This window comes from Papilio machaon, chromosome 15 (genome assembly GCF_912999745.1).
Source record: "Papilio machaon chromosome 15, ilPapMach1.1, whole genome shotgun sequence".
NCBI lineage: Eukaryota > Metazoa > Arthropoda > Insecta > Lepidoptera > Papilionidae > Papilio > Papilio machaon.
The window spans coordinates 2,718,094-2,740,421 of record NC_060000.1 but is presented as its reverse complement, the minus strand read 5'-3'; the positions used below and the strand labels follow the sequence as shown (position 1 = coordinate 2,740,421).

The window sequence follows — 22,328 nt, the reverse complement described above, 5'->3', positions numbered from 1 at the left end:
AAGATTTCAGTTACAGTATTAGTGAAAATTTTCAGCGTCATACTGATTGTTTTAATGTTTCTATACACGTTTCTAGAAAATGTAATAATTTACTTGCAAATATTTATAAAATACATTTTTGATTAACCTATATTCTTAAATTATTTCTAAAACAATAATATACCGCTACATTTCGAAGCAAGTACTGTAATAACAAATTCGTCACGGCTAGACCAGGAAGCGTTGTCCATCACAATCCTTTCACTGAGAAAGTCCTTTGTTGTACTTTCTTTTTCAAGGCCGAGTAACATTACTCTTTGTACCCAACGGTAATACAATTACGGTGTCTTGTGTAATAATGTATTCATAATTGTAGAAGGGTTGCTCGAAAATGGTTCACTTGGACCGTTAGCTATTTGTTTGAAGTTAACGGTACCGCCACGGCGCGGTATGACGGATGACGTAGTGACGTGGATTTGTCCCGTTAATACTAGTACTGTTAACTATCACTAGAGCAATAAAACAACAGTTTTGAGCAATAATTGAAAAGAAAGGGTTGTTGAGGCCCTGAACCAATAGTTCCTTGTTCTTCAGTTAATAAAGAAATTGTAGCGGGACTTTCACGTCCATCAATTTTTCTATTATATTTAAGTTTGTTTATTTCTGTGTATAAGTTAACAAAAACTTGACAGTCTAGAAACAGATGTAAATACATTTCATTTGTATATTTGGTCTGTTTTAATTCTGAACACTTCATTGATATGTTATTTATTAACTAATCAGTAAAAAATAAGTTTGTTATCTCATTTATCACAAGAGTAATGGTGATTGTTTTATTTAATAGGTTCATTCAAATGTATTATGTATTAAAAAGGTATATTTTTGCATAGTTTAACGCTAAAAATATTTAGATATGGGTAGAATGGGACAAATATGGTACAACAAACGAATATTGACATTGGTGGTCATTGTTCTAAATATTTGTTTATTGTTGGAATACAATAGCAAGAGTTTTTGCGAGAAATTGTGACGCGGCTTCTGTTGTCATAAATAATACGGCCCTGCCACTGGTGTTACTTCTTTTGTTTCTAATTCTTCGTAAAGTAAGAGAAACCTTGAGCGTTGAAGTAGCTATTTTAACGACCCAATTTAAAAATTTCACGATAAGATTGCTTACCTAAACTTATATTGTATCTTTATGTGACATAAATAAGTACATACTTATCGGTGATAACAGTCTAAAAAGTTATCAAAATACATTAGGAAACCTCGGTATAATCCGAAAAACAAAATGTGATTCATCATAGAAACTGATAACGAGAAATGTGACGCTTTCTAATTAAAAAAATATGTAGCTTGGGTTTTAATTTGCAATACATTAAGCAAACTTTATTATTATTATCTTGAAACGTCTATGCTACTAAAATTACAGTTATAACAAAATCAGGTGGATATGTATAATTGTTATCAATATAAAATTCAAGTTAAGTTTTGTACTTTGTACTTTTCTAAGGCATTTAGTTTTTATCATCAGCATTCGAAGCACGCGCATGTTTTTTTAAACACATTACTTCTGAGAATGAAGACACGTAGTAGAAAACGTTGTTGACAAAATACAGTGTAACTAATTTCATTATGGTGTCGCGTGGGTGCAATAAACGGGCCACAATGCGGCCGGTCTCGGATCTCATTAGTCAAGAGATCCTGCATTGTGACATTACTGTGAACGCTAGAAGAATTCGTCTCTTTGTCACGCCTCAGTAGTATTGATGCATTGTTTTTATCATTTTGTTCTCATTGTCCGGATTGTTTGGAAGTTAGATGTTGTTAAACGTATTGTTATCGTTTTGTGTTGCGTTTGTTCGTAAATTTCATGCACCTACAGGAGCTTTTGCGTGTTTTCGTCGTTTAGAATTATCACGTTAATTGGTGTCAACGGGGATCTGTCAGTTTGCGAAGAATGATTGAGGTGTTCATAGTCAGTGTACTGATTATTTCAACAGTGTGTTACAGGGTGCATCTTCACCGCGTGATCACGGGGTTTTTGTTAAGCACAGTTTTACTTTTGTATGAAAATGTAATAGCAAGGTGTTAAAATAGGCGAAAGAGACAGATTTCCTTTTGAGATTTCGGTACGGTACGTGAGTCAAGAAACTCACGTCTTTTATTTCTAGCACTCACACACAGACGTACGCGCTCGTTTATTGCTGTTACAAACTTTAATGGATTAAGTCTATATATGAGAGATAATTTAAATCATAAACTATACTGAACAAAACTGTAATATTACGTTCAACACATCAAGTTATGCGTCCAAACACGTCGTTGTATGAGATTCGCGATTCGAACATTGCACTATCCGGCGACCCCACGGCCTTCCGAATGTTTGCCGGGTGACGGCGACGCATGTCGAAAATGCTTAGTGGGGCTGCGCCTCATTATAATCCCTGCACGCCGCCCGCCGCCCGCGCCCTCCCACGCCCGCCCTTGGCCCTTCAGACCCGATTCGACCGATATATTAACACGTCCGCATCATATATGATAGCGTATGGACATGCTGATTAAATTCTACACATATATTCTTGCTTTTACTGCAACACTGCACTTTGTAAACTTTTGTATACTTTCCTGCTAGATCTTAGCTATTTCAACAACAGTAACTTACTACGTTAATGTAATTTCATACAAAACCTCTAACAGTAGACATTTGCCATTTTCTTTACTGTTTTACATTTAAAAAGATATTCTGCCATCACTCACTGTAAAATATATTCAGTTATATATTTTAATGGAATTAAATGTCGTGAGTTTTACTTTTCATTTCAATGTCATGCTCGAATATCATGATTGAAACCTTTACTTTTAGTACCAAAATAAATTGGATTATTTTGTATTTTTGCAGTCGTATCCATATTTCATTGCCGAAATCAGTGAGTGTTAAGAGGGCGGCAGCGGCAGAGAGCGCGGTGTCCCATTGTTATAATTTTCAATAAGGGGCGCGATCGAGGGGCACCTATCGATCCAGCACGCACCGCAGGCACCGAGGGCACATCTCCGTGCATCCACTCCGCCGCACTGCTGCGTGCATCCAACTATAAATAGCCGCCGTTAAACAAACTCACGCCAGCGCCAGCGCAAATAAAGAAATCGTTACAACAGTTACATAAATCAAAGAACAAATCACATACTTAACCCAAAACCTGTTTAGAGTTAATATATACCATAATAGTCAAAATATTAAAATATCTAAATAAGTTTCTTTACTTTTCTGGAGCTTACTTCTCGAAATCTTTCGTACTTTCCTGATTGTGTAGTTAATAATTTATTCTTTAACTGCTCGTTCTTTGATCGTTGAGTATTATTGCAGAACAACATCTTAATTGAAATAAAGATGACTACTAACTAAAACTATGCTGAGGTTATTACATTCCTCTTCTCTGAGAATTTTCTCGAGAAGAGAAAGAGAGTTTGGTAATCGCTTAACCAAACATACCAACATATAAGAAAACAAACAAACAAAACAAACCTAAATAGAACTAATAAAAACTTCATTTTATTTAATCTTTGTGTGCTCTTATTGTAAGAGGAGAAAATAATGTTAATTTTTTATTTTATTTCAAGTACTATAAAATATACGAACATCAAGTGGACAATCTATAGTTTAGTCGGGCAACGAGCGTCTTAAGCAATATAAAATATCGCATTTTACGATCCCTAAAACAATTCACTGCATACCGCGTCGCACCACGTGCAATATACGACATAGAGCTAGCCTGTGCGTGTGTACCCAACCTCCCGGGGCGCCGCTGAATTCTATTAAAACCCAAACAATACCCTTCCCCAACTAATATCTGGACTAAATCCCTAATAAGTATGCCATTGTGTGAGAGGGACGTGGCTAAAGCGACAAAGAACACGTTATAGCAATCTGCTAAAGCGCTTCAATTCTATAAAAACATACAACGTTCGACTAGTTATCAGAATTTGGTCTTTGCTTAAATTGATTTATAGTTGAAATTAGCTTGTAGTCCGATGGTTATTTTTGACGTTCCGAAGAGAAGCGGCGAGGGGCTACGTACACGCCGGAGTGTGGTGAGCGTCTGGCCATGGAGGCTCACCAAACTTGCCGCACTCCCCTTCCAAACTAGATTTGCAGTCCGCTTATAATACGGTGGCGGCCCTTCATTACATCCGCGCTACTGTTTCAAACGTCATTTTAATTTTGTAACATGTTAAAAGAAAATATTAATACCATTGTTGTAATAAATTATTTCACACGTTTGTTATATTTATACATACAGACCTAAAATAGTTTTACTACGAAATTCAATGTTCTTCAAGTTGCTAAAGTTATTTTGAAAGATTTTCTAGTTTCGCTAAGGCTAAGTTCGATAAATTAAGTTACTTACTTAAGAATGAGCTTTAGAATTTCATTAGGGTTTCTAATTAATAATTACAATTACAGTATTTACCTAAAATAACTTAACATTATCTAATAAACTAATCGTTCCTCTGTATGAAATTATTGTAGACTAGAATTGTTTAATTACAAAGAAATAACGAAAAAAAATCAAAGTGTTAAAGGGGCTTTTCTGGGACTAGCTCGTTGCATCCGAAACGACAATTATTGCATCCAAAGTGTCCCGTACGGGGTGAATCTGGAGTAGAATCGGCGGTAAAGTGTAGTGTCAACAGAGCTAAGTGTTTTCCATGTCCCGCTTCTTTGTGGGGTCTGAGCGGGAACGGGGGAACGGTGTACAGGGTTCGCGATTGTTCCAATGTAGAACGTGATAACCAAAGAAGTTTTAGTTTGATGTGTCGTATTAGCCGATTTAGTGATGCTCGTCGTAAATCTGTTATTACATTTTTTATGCATAAACAACAAATGCACATTTTAACATTGTTTAAATATTACAATAAAAAAATACTATAGTATTATAATAAACGAAACACACGGTATCATTTTAATCAAAATGGAAACAGCAATTTAATATGTTAACTATTTACAATGATTGAATAATTTAAATTTTATTTATTTGTAAGTTACTACGGTTTACGTGTGTGTCGTATGAATGGGAACGAGTTGGGGCTGTGAGACAATAGCAGCTAACTACCCCTTTCTTGTAAGCCCGGCTACGAGGAGGCGCGACCTAACCAAGCATACACTGCACTGGGTACCCAATGTGGTGATAATCGTGCACGTCAGTGTTTTAAGATTATATTAATTTTTTTAAATCTTCCAAAAGTTATTAATTATTTTAACTTATATCGACGGATGAGTGAAATGTAGAAAATTGAAAACCGTGCAAAAATAAAACTTAAAATTCATTACGTATAACGTAACGAATTTTAAGTTTAATTTTCTATGTATTTTAATGACTTGTTCATTGGAAGAGGTCTTGTCTGATTATTATTGAATGTTGTTAACAGTAGAAAACTTAAAAAGAGGCCTCTAATTTAATGGGTTTCTAAATCAAAAAACCAAAGTAAATCATGGTCTATTGGATTCAAAGTAAAGAACACCAAAATACAATCCAGGAATGTTTATTTTAAAATTATTTTATTCAGATACTATAAATAGTATACGACTGTACGAAAAACTAAAACTACCCGGGGACCCGCAGTCACAATGCAGATTCGTAACGGGGGTCGTAACCGGATCGCCAAATTGAAATGTTTTATTCCTGCCCCCTAGCATTATGCGGATAATGCCGACTTCTAAATTGATAACCAACTCAAAGCGTGTGTGCCTTACATGACAAATCATTTTTTATTATTCCATCGTCAAACGTTCGTCGGTATATTTGGTTAAAAGTTTAACCGTATCGTTTAAGGGCGAAGTTTATTTCCTTCGCGGCTAATTTGCATGAGACTCGGGTTGTATTGTATTCGGATGTCATTTGCATGTTTTGTTGCGATGTTTGTTTGTGCCACCGGATTACCCAGAAGATGTTTTACAATGATTGATAGGTAACGTCGTGTGGTATTTCACACTTCATAAATGTTCAACCGAATTACCATCGCTTTTCTTTTTAATAATATTAAATTTTTGAATTAAATCATTTTGTTCACGGTTTTGTATAAGAACACATCCTATATTTGAATTTAATGTTTTGAAATCTATATATATAAAAGAAAGTCGTGTTAGTTACACTATTTATAACTCAAGATCGGTCGAACTGATTTAGCTGAAAATTGATGGGGAGGTAGCTTAGAACTAGGAGACGGACATAGGAACTTTTTTATTTTGTGTGCATTTTTATTATTCCGCGCGGACGGAGTCGCGGGTAAAAGCTTGTTATAAAGTACGCATACCTAGTAGATGTAATTACTGATATTGTAGATAAAAAAAATTGTTAGGGTACTTGAATATTACTTGAAGTTTTATCAAACTTAGACAAGGCGTTTTGTTTTGCTGAGTAAGGGAACATGCACACACATCGATTTTTAGCTATGTTTGTAATATATTGTAGAGTGAGGACTTGAGTGTAAAGCGATTACGTATTCACGGTCCGGTAGAGCTCCATATTCGCGTGTTTCGCACGACGGAACCGCGTCGACCTGCTACTCCTATTATCGCAATGATATCGCGATCAATCGAACGCGGGGGCACCGGGGCCGAGGGTGAGGCCGGGAGGGGGCACGGCACAAATAAATGTATCTGCCGGCCGGCGGGCGGATAAATACGCAAATAATACGAAACTACAAAAATCAAAACCCATCCGCCACTCCGCTGCAATGAAACCGATTGGTCGTGTGCTCCACTTCGATAAATATATTTTTATCTATATATTTACTTATATCATTTAAGGACATTGATATAATAAAGCTATAAATCACCTTTTTAAAACATGAGAAATACATTATCTTAATTTTGTATCAGTGTTCTAACTACCCTGTTCGCATATCAGTCAGTCGCAATAAGTCAGTTTGACTACTTAGATTGTGCGAATATGACAAAACTGTTAAAACATTAAGTATATATCCTGGCGTAAACACTGTAATTACAGCAAGAATTATTTCACCTCTCGAAGGTGTTATTACTGCTATTATCCTCTCCACGGGTTAGAAATCCAGTGCAAATGCTAGACATATAACCATTACCATATGTTTACACATGTTTGTATAGAATTTAGTACGTTAAGAAGCAAATTAATACTTTTTACATTAAGGTGCATTATGTAATACGAACATTAAATAAACGTTGTAAGTAGAGCAACTTGTAGAGCTCATATGCGGCCCGCGAGACCATTATCAAGCCTATAGCTATTTGCCCCGAAAAACAAACTCTCGCGGGATGTGCGGGGTGGCGAGGCGGAGGGGCGAAGCGGGACGGGGGCGGGGGCACAATGCAGCCAACTGCGCGATCACAACACCCCCTCCCGCATTTGCATTTGTACCGTATGCAGCTGCGAACGCATCGGCTTTGATTTTGACTGCCGTAAATATAAATTGATGTACAATTTTTTAATATTAATGATCGCATACGGCCGTATAAAAGTTTTTTATGAATATGAAATTTTACGTATGAAGTGAAAAGAGCCGCGTTTATTTACGTAGTCAAATTCAGTACGGACGCAGTGTTTCGTCGGAAATGCTATTTCACGTTATGAAGTAAATAAAAACTTTAATGAAAATAATTCAAAATCTTTATTAATAAAAGTATCATTCTTTTACATTTTTGAACGACTATTTAATGATAATTTCCGTCATGAAAAAATTTCAAAGCTTGCCAAATCACCTAATAGGCTCGGTGAAATTCTATGTTTAAAGCTTGATGCTTTCGACATAGACAATCGTAGACAAAATCGATTCTACGACAATAAAACAATGGTTATACATTTTGTTTATTCGGCCGATCCATAAAAAGCTACTCTAATAATAAAGGCGAGCACGAATCGTTCTGAATAAATGAAAAGACGACGTCAATCGTAATTGACGTCCGACATGCCCGTGCGACGGAGCGCGACTGGTTTGTCGCGTGAATGTCGCTCATGTGAACATCACTAATGATTCGGCTTATCTATGTACAAGTCAATTCAGTGCTTTATTTTTTGTGAGAGAAATATGAAACTAAGCTTGTTTTCCTTTTGCGGTTGAAGGTTTTATAAAAATATCTGTTAAATCTTCACACATGAGTCCAATAAAACAGGAAACCCATTGCGTCGTCGAGTGTCAAATCGCAGCTACATAATTCAGTCCCTGATTATGTAAAATTGCAGTCGAAAGACGCCTGCTAACTTGACAGCACGTGCCGAGACAGCAACATTTTTTTGGGATTTTACACTAAAATCAAGAACTAAGACAATAACAAACCTTTTAAACTTACCAAACCCACCACTTGTAATACTTCAAGTACTTAAAGCCGCGGCGACATAAAATTGTCACGTTAAAAATTTATCACGTGACCCTTAGCGTCCGTTATGGCCGAAAAAAGTGCTAGTAAACGCATTCGATTGCATCGATGCGAGATGATGTGGCAGCCAACGACATATGACTTTTACAATCTTGTCTAACAAAACGTGTGTTTTGTTCAACATTCGGGGTGATATCCAAGTTTACTTTTATAAACACCATTAATTCTAGGATTTAGTACTAACGACTGTACGTAGAAAGCTAAGAAGATAGCTTAGATTTTTATCCATGCAAAGGGGCTACTTTCATACATAAAGATAACTTCTGGTGTAACACAAATGTATAAGGTAAGTAAAATCAGAGTATACTTACTCTCTTTTGTCACATATAATCCTATATGCCACATAAACACAATTAGTCCATAAGCCCGCATCCCTCTCCACAATATTCAATAAAGCAAACAAACATAAATCTGGACTGTTTTACGTTCGTTGTCCCAAATTATGTCATCAAACGACACCTCGGGGCGCTAGCGACACCCGGCTGAGGCGCTTCAACAAATTTCCATACAAATCGTTTCGCCACGCCGGCAGTCACACTTCATAAATTTTAATTTTCATATTTCGCTCTCGCCCCTGCCCCTGTGTGTTGTCACTCGCCTTTAATAACTTCATATTTATCTTTTAATTAAATAAAGGTCATGAACTTTGATAACTCGCAAAACTGATACAATATCAATTGTGAACCTGAATGTTTGCTTTTGTATTAATGTAAATATTGCTTCAAGAGAGAATCACAACTCAACTATATGTGCAAGAACATCAAAATTCATAGATAAATCAGCGGAGGTTGTTTAAAACGTCTTTATTTTCTTGACTCCCCAGTTCATTTTCTCTGAGGCTATAAGCCGCGTGCACACAAGCAATAACGCAGATAAGCCGGCGCGATGGAGACGCGGTGCTATCTCCACCTTATTGCTATGTAAATAACCTCCATTGAATCCCACTGATCTTTCTGATACGCCGCCAATGTGGCAGCGTCTTTATGCTCATTTCATTACTGTCCGTCTTCCTAAACGTATAAACATTGTACATTTGTGTGTAATGGAATCGTCCTGTCCTAATGCAATTACATCTTAAATCTTTGTTAAATGGATTGAAAGGTTGTCGTCTTTAATATATGCGATACCGCGAAAGAGATAGTTGAGAAGTAGATACTAGATGTTATACAATGGAGTATAGCAAAATTACAATTTTCACCAATGAATTTTACGACTCCCGTAAGATTACGATACTTACGTATTGTGTTAGTTTGGGAACATTATTGATTAGTCCTTATCTCAAAGGACTATTCGTGTAAATTCGTAAAAGCGCATAATAACACGTCTAGGTGCAGCGGCTGTACGATTTAAGATAGGAAAGATAAAACCGTATCATTTGCTTAAAAAATCCCCATGAAATTAAGCAACGCAACAATAAACCGGAATAGTGTTGGCAAAAACATCGCGACAAAGCTCCCCAATTTTTTTACGTCCGCATTATGGGATCATCCGTCATTGTGCCGGCGGCGTATAGATGGCGCTGATAAGGATACTCATCGCTTTATTAAAATAAATCAACCAGTATACCTTGCTCCCTGCACGTACATGCACCCATCAGCCGTCAATAGGTCCACCGGGTAAACAGGTAAGGTCGATTTAGATTGGCTACATGTACGAATCACTATCATGCGTTCCAATCTGAGGGTTTCATTCAGTAACTAGTAATGTTCACTGATACGAGATATTTAATACCTTCCCACGAGGACTTGCGCACACGCGCGCCTCTTCCCACGAAGTATACGCATATTGAGGTACGCAATACCTATTTTAACGTATGTATAGGTATATAGAGTCCCCTCAATTATTCGTCAAAAACAATTAGCAGTGGTGTGTAATAATTTTACTTTTACTTTTTACTCATATTTCTTCCTGCATGATCGTATTGCAATACGCTGAAGTCTTGTTATATAAATCTCGATACAAAATAAAATCTTTACACCTTATGCCTATAAAAGTAGTCTTCATATTTTTTTAATAAAATCTACATCTCTACATAAGATACAAAGATATATACGTATTTTTATGTATATACCTGTGGGATGTAAATGCCGCGCTTCGAGCATTTATTAAAAGTTACAGGGGTTGTAGGGCAGCCGCACGAGCCCTAATTAAGCCTCTTTTTACAAAAGGGCTGATGCGTCGGAGGGTCTACACTTTTTACCCTTCCGACTCCTTAATGAGCTGTTGTCGGCCACCTATAGTGCGGCTTTACGGGCCCGAGGGCTCTGTCGCCTTGGTGTCAATTGCTTAGTAACCTTCCTTGATAAGTTATAACTGTATAATTGATACATTTTTACGAACAATGAAGAGAGCAAGCTTTATCCTCATCACATCAAATGGACATCGCTAACCTCTACCTGTCCCACAAAGAAACGGTCTTGATTGCGTATTTACTAATTCTCATTTATGTATACTCATATGGTTTGTGAGAAAATATATGGCTTTCTTTCAATTATCCAATTTAAAGATCAAATCTTATCTATTCTGTCAAATCGCAAACTTTACTTTCTCTTTTATGTCAATCGAGAGTGTAACCCAAATCTGATTTAACAAAAAGTTAGAAAACAAACTCCTTAGAAAAGAAAATAGAACGGAAAGTAAACTTTTTAAAGCACATTATTAAAGGCTTACATGTTGTATTAATGAAGTACATTTGACCTTTCCGGAAAATTGCCTCGATGAAGCGTGGGAGTAGGGGTAGAAGGGGAGGATATCAACGTCTTACCCCCTTCATTGGCCTGAATGTGGCCAAATTGGACGAACGGAAACTGAACGCCGTCCGCGACTTGACCGGAAGTGCTCTCCCCCGCCTACACACCCGCCCGCCTTGTAGACTGTTTCCATTGCTATATGTATAATACTGAAAATGTTTGTCATTTAACCTTGCGTCCTATTGGTACAAAATTGTTAAAGAATAAAATGTATTCGTTATAAAGAAATCTGTGCCATCTATTTAATATGATATATTTTTATGTCAAATTTAATTCAATTAGTTTATGTTATTTATTTGTTTAAATACTTAATGAAAGTGATAGATGAATAGTACATTTAAAAACCAGAGAATGAATTGTGGATTAAATAGCTTTTTTTTCAATGTTGTAAGCGATTACTTATGTGACTACAAAAGGTATGCATGCAGATAATCCTTACTAGTCCTCACCTAATATTAGGTCCTTACATATGAAATTGGCGTTTTGTATGGGAGGAACAAAAAGTCGAATATTTTTTAATATAATATATTTAATTAATCAAAGTATGAACCATTATTTTCTATGCACTTTTGCCATCTCATAGGTAGTTCATTGATCCCTTTACTAAAAAAAAACAGTCAGACGGGAATCAAAAAATCTGTGAAGGCGATTTGGACTGCCCCATCGGAGTTGAATTTTTTCCCTTGCAAGAAGTTATCCGAATTTCGAAAAAAATGGTAATCTGTTGGAGCAAGGTCCGGGGAGTACGGAGGATGACTTAGACTTTCCAATTGAAGCTCTTCTAATTTAGTAGCCGTCTGTTGCGCAGTGTGTAGTCTAGCGTTGTCGTGAAGCAACAGTGGCGTGGAGCGATTGACCAGCCTAGGTTGTTTAGCCGCTAGCTTTTCCATCATGGTTTGCAATTGCTGACAATAGACATCAGCCGTAATAGTCTGGCCCGATTTGAGAAAACTGTAATGAACAATACCGGCACTAGTCCACCAAACGCTTACAAGTAACTTTTTTGGGGTTAATTTTCGCTTGGGGCAGGATTTGGCTGGCCCGGATCAGGAGAGTGCGTGGCGGCGGGCGGCGGAGGCGCAGCTCGTCACCGAATGGCGGGAGCGGCTGCTTACGGCGTCCGCCGGCCAACGCACCATTGAGGCGATCCGGCCCGTCCTCGAGCTCTGGACGGGTCGGAAGCACGGGGCTCTCTCGTTCCGTCTGGTGCAGGTACTCTCGGGACATGGTTGTTTCGGGGCGTATCTGTGCCGGATTGCGCGGCGAGAGCCCAGTGCGAGGTGCCATGAGTGCGGCCACGCTGAGGACTCGGCCCAGCACACCCTGGAGTCGTGTGTGCACTGGTCGGCCCAGCGCGCCGCACTCGTGGCAGAAATTGGGATGGACCTCTCGCTGCCTGCTGTCGTCAACGCGATGGTGGGTAGCGAGAGCTCCTGGAACGCTGTCGCCTCCTTCTGCGAAGAGGTGATGGCGCTGAAGGAGGCGGCGGAACGTCGGCGGGAGGAGGACGCAGCCGCGGACCCTCTTCGCCGTCGTCGCGACGGGCGCAGGCAGCAGGCGCACACCCGCCGTCTGCCTCCGTAATGGCAGAGCTCCGGGCGATGGACGGCCTATTGGCCCATCGCCCGCCAAACCTTCGGGTGCTAGGCGCGCCTGGTATCGGGTGCGCCTTAAGACGTGTGTTGTGGGGACTCCCTACATCTTTGTCCCCACAAGAGGAGAGTCCGAGTGGACAACGCCGGCTGGGTCGCGGAAGATTGCGCAAGTGTTCCCGTGACCCAGCCACAAGGCGGAATGGAGGGCCCGAGGGGTTTTAGTGGGTATGGCCGAACGACTTTAGGCGAGTCCCACACTCCCTGCGCCACTGCACATACAGGCCCGGCGCAGGGGTGCGTAACTGCATTTCCCCTCGTACAAAAAAAAAAAAAAAAAAAAGGATTTGGCTGGCTGGCCAGGATCCAACCATTGCGCTGAGCGCTTCCGATTATCGTAAAGAACCCATTTTTCATCACAGGTAATGATTCGGTTTAAAATACCTTCATTATTGTGCCGGTTTAGTAATGTAACGCAACAGTCGACGCGCGTTAGCCGGTTTGCTTCAGTCAATTCGTGAGGTACCCACCTTTCAAGCTTTTTAATCTTCCCAATTTGCTTCAAGTGAATTAAAACAGTTTTATCACTAACATCGCAGCCTGCAGCTAACTCGGACGTGGTTTGCGATGGATCCGCTTCCACAATAGCCTTCAACTCTTCATTACCAACTTGAGTCTCAGGCCGTCCACGGGGCTTGTTCTGCAGATCGAAATTTCCAGAACGAAAACGTTGTAACCAAAAACGAACTGTGTTTTCTTTTGCAACACGACCGCCATACACATCATTCACCCTTCGAGTCGTTTCCGCAGCACTAGTGCCACGGCGGAACTCGTACTCGTAAATAATGCGATATTTTAAGTTTTCCATTTTGTAAAATGAGTGACGCAAACAGAAAAAAACAGAAGAAAAAAAACAAATGAATGACGGTCATCGAACCACAAATACATGAGTCTATATCTGTACAAATTTGAATTTGGAATTCCTTACCAAAGAGGAGAAATTCGTGATTAAAGTGGCCAGTACGAAAAACGCCAATTTCATATGTAAGGACCTAATATTATAAATGCGAAAGTAGCTCTGTCTGTCTGTCTCGCTTTTACGCCAAAACATTATTTTCAAGTTAAGAGTTTGTTTGCTTACGTAAATATATTGACCTATAGCCGAAACTTATTTCTGTTCTCTGTTCCGTTCTCTGTTCTGTTCTCTGTTCTGTTCTCTGTTCTGTTCTCTGTTCTGTTCTCTGTTCTGTTCTCTGTTCCGTTCTCTGTTCCGTTCTCTGTTCCGTTCTCTGTTCCGTTCTCTGTTCCGTTCTCTGTTCCGTTCTCTGTTCCGTTCTCTGTTCCGTTCTCTGTTCCGTTCTCTGTTCCGTTCTCTGTTCCGTTCTCTGTTCCGTTCTCTGTTCCGTTCTCTGTTCCGTTCTCTGTTCCGTTCTCTGTTCCGTTCTCTGTTCCGTTCTCTGTTCCGTTCTCTGTTCCGTTCTCTGTTCCGTTCTCTGTTCCGTTCTCTGTTCCGTTCTCTGTTCCGTTCTCTGTTCCGTTCTCTGTTCCGTTCTCTGTTCTGTTCTCTGTTCTGTTCTCTGTTCTGTTCTCTGTTCTGTTCTCTGTTCTGTTCTCTGTTCTGTTCTCTGTTCTGTTCTCTGTTCTGTTCTCTGTTCTGTTCTCTGTTCTGTTCTCTGTTCTGTTCTGTTCTCTGTTCCGTTCTCTGTTCCGTTCTCTGTTCCGTTCTCTGTTCCGTTCTCTGTTCCGTTCTCTGTTCCGTTCTCTGTTCCGTTCTCTGTTCCGTTCTCTGTTCCGTTCTCTATTCCGTTCTCTGTTCCGTTCTCTGTTCCGTTCTCTGTTCCGTTCTCTGTTCCGTTCTCTGTTCCGTTCTCTGTTCCGTTCTCTGTTCTGTTCTCTGTTCTGTTCTCTGTTCTGTTCTCTGTTCTGTTCTCTGTTCTGTTCTCTGTTCTGTTCTCTGTTCTGTTCTCTGTTCTGTTCTCTGTTCTGTTCTCTGTTCTGTTCTCAGTTCTGTTCTCTGTTCTGTTCTCTGTTCTGTTCTCTGTTCTGTTCTCTGTTCTGTTCTCTGTTCTGTTCTCTGTTCTGTTCTCTGTTCTGTTCTCTGTTCTGTTCTGTTCTCTGTTCTGTTCTGTTCTCTGTTCTGTTCTGTTCTCTGTTCTGTTCTCTGTTCTGTTCTCTGTTCTGTTCTCTGTTCTGTTCTCTGTTCTGTTCTCTGTTCTGTTCTCTGTTCTGTTCTCTGTTCTGTTCTCTGTTCTGTTCTCTGTTCTGTTCTCTGTTCTGTTCTCTGTTCTGTTCTCTGTTCTGTTCTCTGTTCTGTTCTCTGTTCTGTTCTCTGTTCTGTTCTCTGTTCTGTTCTCTGTTCTGTTCTCTGTTCTGTTCTCTGTTCTGTTCTCTGTTCTGTTCTCTGTTCTGTTCTCTGTTCTGTTCTCTGTTCTGTTCTCTGTTCTGTTCTCTGTTCTGTTCTCTGTTCTGTTCTCTGTTCTGTTCTCTGTTCTGTTCTCTGTTCTGTTCTCTGTTCTGTTCTCTGTTCTGTTCTCTGTTCTGTTCTCTGTTCTGTTCTCTGTTCTGTTCTCTGTTCTGTTCTCTGTTCTGTTCTCTGTTCTGTTCTCTGTTCTGTTCTCTGTTCTGTTCTCTGTTCTGTTCTCTGTTCTGTTCTCTGTTCTGTTCTCTGTTCTGTTCTCTGTTCTGTTCTCTGTTCTGTTCGCTGTTCTGTTCTCTGTTCTGTTCTCTGTTCTGTTCTCTGTTCTGTTCTCTGTTCTGTTCTCTGTTCTGTTCTCTGTTCTGTTTTCTGTTCTCTGTTCTGTTCTCTGTTCTGTTCTTTATTATGTTCTCTGTCCTTTATTATGTTCTCTGTCCTTTATTATGTTCTCTGTCCTGTTCTCTGTTCTGCTCTTTTCTCTGTTCTGTTCTCTGTTCTGTTGTCTGTTCTGTTCTTTGTTCTGTTCTCTGTTCTGTTCCGTTCTCTGTTCTGTTCTCTGTTTTGTTGTTTGAATGTATCTCCGGAACGGCGCAACAAATGATGACATTTTGCACAGATGTAGAACATCTTGTGAAATAACATATAAGCTACTAATAAGTTTTTTTTAATTCCACGTGGAGGGAGTCGCGGGTGACAGTTAGTATAAACTTAAATATAGAGTAAGAATAGGTAAAGCAACCCAATAATGGATAAGATGCGTATTATTTCGAATTGACACGTGCAATGGAAACGCGCAATCTCTCCCGGCAGGACGGCGTTACCGGGTTAAGTAACCGAGTTTACCGCGCCTTGGCGACAAGCAAGTTTATTGAGGTAGGCCCGCGCTTGTGAATATCCATGATTAACTGATTTGAACACATTTTGTGTGACAATTCAAATATTTGTATTGGATATTTGATTGAATCTACGATGGATTTCGGTGTAAAGTTACGCGAAGGAAATAAAGTCAATCTTTTACTTTTATAGTTCACTATGCACGAAATGTTATATCATTTATTTTTACACACTCGCTTATATAGGAAAATTACATTTTTACCTACTTACATGTCTTAGTTTCAGATACTATCGCAAATAAGTAGGAATTACCTAGGTATATGTAGCTGTTCTCCAATCCTAAATACTACTAAATATAACATTCTAAGTATGTTCCTATCCTAAGATTTATTAGACATACTTTGGGCATCTCTACAACAAACATACACAAGGAAATTTTTTTTCGCAATTCAAGAATTTTATTATGCTATAAATTGGGCGATGCTAACGACATCCGAGTGGGGCCTAGTGCTCGTACGAGTACGTTGGAGTCGTAACCGATACACAAAGATCGTTTAGACAAAGCCGAGGCGAGGTACAATGAATAAAGAGCCGTCAAATCCCACATCCATTGCCGTGCGCACGATCGCGGCAGATGCATGGCCAGTGGCCGGCGGCGATACGAATAGACGCCGCGCCATTGTACCCTCACCATATCTCTGAAGCCATTGACCGGACTCAAGTCGCTCCAGTCTAATAGTTATAGCCTAGTTTATTCTACTACTGTATGTTGCCTTTCAACAAATTTATGGCACTTCAAATAGATACAACATTCCACTCCCAATAAGAGACTAAGACTTCGTATGAACTTGAAACATTACAAAAACCATCGTGCGCAATTTTGCTCATTTTTCCAAGCCTCAGTGTACACAATATATCATAAACTTATAAGTACAACTAACTATTATATTTAGACAAAAGTATAATAAATAATACATAAGATATTGTTTTTATTACTATTATAAACATGAGCAAAACTCGAAAAAAAAAACGAAATTTAAACCAAATATGTTGGCACAATATTGAGCTTCAAAAAGCTATGATCAGCTGCCACGGTAAAAACCTAACGGAAACGTTACATAAAAGAGTGTTGCATTCGTAGACGCTTTTAGCGCCAACGATCGACATAAAAGCGCCTCATCAAACGTCCATCTCGCTGCTTCGCCTTCGCTGCTTCTTTTTGGCGAACGAACGTCGGACGCAAAAAGAGCGAGAGCGTGTGCTGACCCGATCATTAAATAGATTGATGGTACCTGGGCGCAAGGCACGGGCGATAAATAGTGGCGATTCGGGTAATCCTGCCGGCGAGGCCGGCTGCCGATGGGCGGCATCCATTCTCTTTATTGCTCCGTGCTTTATAGCAGGCCAAGCTCCCGCCTTGATGCCTACGACGTAGCGCCTAACATATTGGCTGCGTTACTACTGCTCGACTCCACTCCACACTCGCTATACACTGAAAACATTGCGCCTGCAATCATAATTCTATGCATTTTTATTATTTCGTGTCGCTTTGATCATTAAACTAGAATCGAAGTATATATAATATATACTTTATTTCTATTGTTTACTGACAATATTGCAAAAAATAGTTAAAATAAATGCGGTGACACTTTCAATCATAAAAAACACAGTGCAAAATTAAACCATTTGAGATTCCGTAAGTATCGCCTAAATAATCTAAATGATAAATGATTTTTCGTTATAGGTAATTAATCACCTAAACCAAATGCCCACAACATCATCGACATTCTAGATCCAAACTCACATTAACGTTTATAATCAATTAAGGCTGGCCAACTGACACAAACTTTATCTATTTTATGGTCGCTGGCAAAAAGGTGGCGTCAGCGGCCAAAACAATGCCAAATTAGCGATGACTGTTAAAAATGACATTCGAATTGGCCGGGCCGTAATAAATGTAGAGGGCGGTGGCGGGCGGCGTCGACCCGGCGGCCCCTCCGTATTAATACCGCACTAAAATATACCACCACTTGCTTATGTATGCATAGTACATAACAATATATAGGTACAATGTTCTTTATTTAACAATAAGACTGATTCAAATCTTACAAAACTTCAAAAGTAATTGACATTTTGTAACTTGCTCATATTATAGAATAATTTATTTCTATGCTTTTTTCGTTTTATTTATTGCAAAGGATAATACCACTCACCAAGGATTACACGTGATGATCTCTTAATTCAAAACGGCGCCATGTGAGTTGATGAGAAAGATTACCATAAAATATAATGCTAAAAAAGGCTAAAAAGTTTATAAGTTTATAATTTCAGGCAATATTTATTTTACAAGTATCTTAAAACATCCGCTTCATGATGCTTAACTACCTGATCTTTTTGTACAAACCTCGTAACGCCTTAAGAACTCATAATACGCCAGAACTTGCCACTTAATTAATGACCATGAACACAATGGCGAGTTGATTTTTTTCTCATTTGCACAGATAACGAAATGCAGACATCAGGACCGCGCCATCTTATGGATGTCCGCTGTCAACTCCTGTGTATTGAGGTATTATTTTTAAATTAGATTTATGTGGCTTTTATAAATATCCTCCCATTGTTTAAATTTCAATTTAAAAAAACATAGAAATAAGCAATTTATTAGTTTAGCATTTTGTAAAATTCCATAATAATGAGTTAAAATATTATGTTTTAAGAAATTTAAACATTTTATGTGTACTTGAATAAAACTGTTACATTTCGTGTAGTCAATATCATAGTAGATCATGTAAAACCATCAAAGTTTGATTAATAAAAACGAAAATAGATATACTAAAACCATTAGACAATAAGAGAAAGAAAAACAAAAATATTTTAGACACAAAATCCAACGGACTAACAGCGCAAAACATGCATGTGGGTATCAAACTACCAGACATTTTTTTGCGTTTTCATAAAAATGGCGATCGCGGTCAAAACAGTCGATACGGGTGCAAGTTTCAAAAGCCAGCACTAGCATACATATTTTATAAGTTCGCTTCGATTGTTCCGCGGCGGATTTTTTTCTCGCGTATCATGGCCTGCCAGTAGCCGATGCGCTATCGACGCATGGCTGGAATTTTCCCTTGTTTTTTTTTTTAATCCCCAACCGACAGGATTGTTTGTTAGTGGGAAGTGCTAAAGAAGTAACAAGGGCATTGGTATTGACACTTATGGTCTAACTAGCTTTCTCCCGCGACTTCGTCCGCGCGGAATTAAAAAACTAAATTAGTAATTTGTGTTCTTCCAGGCTATGTTCTATATGTATGCCAAATTTCAACGATATCCATGGAACCGTTCTGGAGATACCATCTAACAAACACCCATCCAACCATCCATCCATCCATACATCCAAACATTCGCATTTATAATATTAGTAAGATATTTTTAAGTGCCGTAGAATAACGAAGTTATCAAAATTATTTAACAATATTTTTTGTGAAAAAACATATTAAGCTAGATGAAGATAACTTAGATGAAGTTCAAATCTAAAGAACAAAATAATTTCGTTTACGCAAATTTGTTAAGATAAAAACATATTTTAATTTAAAAATGCTCACATTAGTATTATTAATACAAACCGAAATGAAATAAAAAGCATTTTGTTATAATACTATCACATTTTATACATAGAAAAGACCATTACTCAAAATGAAACACGTGCCTGCATGAAAAGTTTGAGATAACGTTTGCCAAGAAAAATTATGTTCACCGTAATAGTATCCGCATAGAACACACCTTCGTTCCAACATATGTAGTAACATTTTAAATAATTTCTCATTTTATTCACTTTATAACTATCGTAATAACATCCGAGATCTACGTGCAATAGTACACCTTATTAATTAACCTATACTAATATTATAGAGAGGAATGATTTGATTGTTTGTCTGTTTGCATTGAATAGGCTTCGAAACTACTGAACCGATTTGAAAAATACTTTCACTGTTGGGAAGCCACAAACGAAGTCGCGGGCAACTGCTTGTTATATAAAAAAATACTGATTCGATACAACAAAAATTTATATTAGCGTAGTTTATTTATTGCCAGATAAAGTCTTTATATCATGTCACAGAATAAATAACTAAAAATACAAACCATTAAATTTTTTTTGTTACATTTTTTCTTCATTTACCTGTTTGAATGAAGTGAGAAGTGCATAAAAAATCTCGCCAGTAATAATTTGAAAAAAAAAGTATTGAATATCGATGTTGAGATATCGCCGGGAGCCATCGATTCCGGACAGACGTGCGCCGGAAGCTCTTCCTTCTCATACAGCATTCATACGTCGAACAAAAGAGCACAGTCGCATGACAAATTCGACAGCGTCGATTGTCGAACGACAGCAGAATAACCCACCGCTTTGTATTGCCAGCGTTTGATGAAATTTATTAACACGTTATCTCGCATTCCGTGCGCTGGAAGGAAGTTTTTACGAGTGTTTACTTTAGGTGTCGCACAAAGACTAAATCCGTGCATTGTTGCAGCCGCGATACGCGATTGCCAGCGAGATATTAAAAGCACGTGTGGCCAAACAAAGGTTGCGTTATGCGGCGGATTATTTGCCAATTTATAGCGCTTTTTGTGAACTCCGTTGAAAACGCGCTCCGGAAATTTGGCTCCATTTCAACAAATGATCTTTTAACTATAAATACGCGTAATTTATTCGGCGCGACAACAAAAAAAGAAGTGGTGAAATACGACGATTACCTAACGAGAGCGCTCCTGGGAGTCATTTTTGAAAATACATTCGAGTATTTAACATATTGTATATAGCATTGCAAAATTTAACAACAACGTAAAAATTATTTCAATATAATACAACACGTCCTCATAAACGTACTGCCTTTTAAACAAAAACATAGTAGAATATTTTAAAAACGAAATTTCGTATCTATTATGCATTTTCAATACGCGAACACACATTTTCCACATTTTCCGCATCAAAGAAATGTTGGGTGATTTAACCTTTTACTATATACACTAATATTCTTTTAAAAAGCCGCCTACGTAAATGTGAATGCGTGTGGTAGGTTGAAATATTGAAAACTTAATTTAACATTCACAAGAAACATTAAATTATTAAAAAGTAATTCGAAAAACGATATCATTTTAATAAATTTTGCCAAAATTACTAGTTAATACGACCCTACCTCACATATCACTTCGGATAGCCATTAACGGCGATAAAATTTTACGATCGGCCGATTCTTTCTCAGAGAGTTAACTCGCCCGCCTAGCCGCCTACCGTTTCTCTAATGTGACATGCTTTAATGTGTCTTGCCTACACGCCTTTCTTACAAGCCTTATAAAGTATGGCTTACATGCAGTTCATCTTTAAAATTGTGAATTAATAATTTATTTTCTTTGATGGCTCACTTTTTTCACGGATATTAACCATGATGTTGTGCTACTTATCTCTCGAAATCTCTTTAATTTGACTTAAAAATATTTTTGACGAAAACCTTTTAATGAAACTTTTAACTAACTCAGAATTCATTCAACGCTATTAGATTTATCGTTTGTGATAATAATCAGTTAAAATATAAATTTACTTTTTCCACAGTCATGTAAACCAACTCTTATTTACAACTTGGTCACACTAATTTTGGACTACATTTAGTCGGCGATTATTTCAGATATTGCCGTAGCGATGCACTAAATAACCTCTTGTTCCGACATTCATCGGAATAGTCAACCATTTAAATGTAGTAAACTCTTAAACAAAAATAGTTCGGCGGTCTGTACGAGTGCGGGGACGTCATCTATACTTTCAAATACACATAAAAATAAACTTTGATGTTCCCTGATTACACATTCGGCTACCCTTAAGTGTTTCCAAATTTGTTATTTATAACTTACAAAAGAACATCGAAAAAGTAATAAATAAATTTTTACATGTGTTCTTATAATAACAAATATTTTTGGGCAATTTTTCAACAAATTCTTCTGACATTGCTATAATTGGTAATTTGTCATATATCTTACTAATATTATAAATGCGAATGTTTAGATAAATGGATGGATGTTTGTTTGAAGGTATCTCCAGAACCGCTAATGGGATCTCAATGAAATTCGGCATAGTCTGGAAGAACATATAGGCTACTTATTATCTTTTTTTTTAATTCCGCGCGGGCGACAGCTAGTCATATATCATAAGCTCACTTTTCTGTATTGTTTTCCATTACAGTCCATGTATTATTCTATCTTAATCTGGTCAACATCATAATATTTAAAATCAGTTGGACCTGGATAAGCGGGAAACTCATTGCTCAGTCCCCATGGACCACGCCCATAAGCAA

General features: G+C 38.1%; 1 protein-coding gene across 1 annotated transcript; it reads right to left on the bottom strand.

Moving 5' to 3' along the window:
• Positions 1–14,166: 14,166 nt before the first annotated feature.
• Positions 14,167–16,052, bottom strand: LOC123721733 (RNA-binding protein 25-like; the record flags this gene model as incomplete). Its single annotated transcript, XM_045681362.1, has 3 exons — positions 15,997–16,052; positions 14,416–14,547; positions 14,167–14,278 (listed from the first exon to the last, which is right to left on the bottom strand). Coding segments are annotated over exons 1-3 (300 nt in total), but the record flags the coding sequence as incomplete, so codon positions are not given.
• Between the last annotated feature and the right edge of the window lie 6,276 nt (positions 16,053–22,328).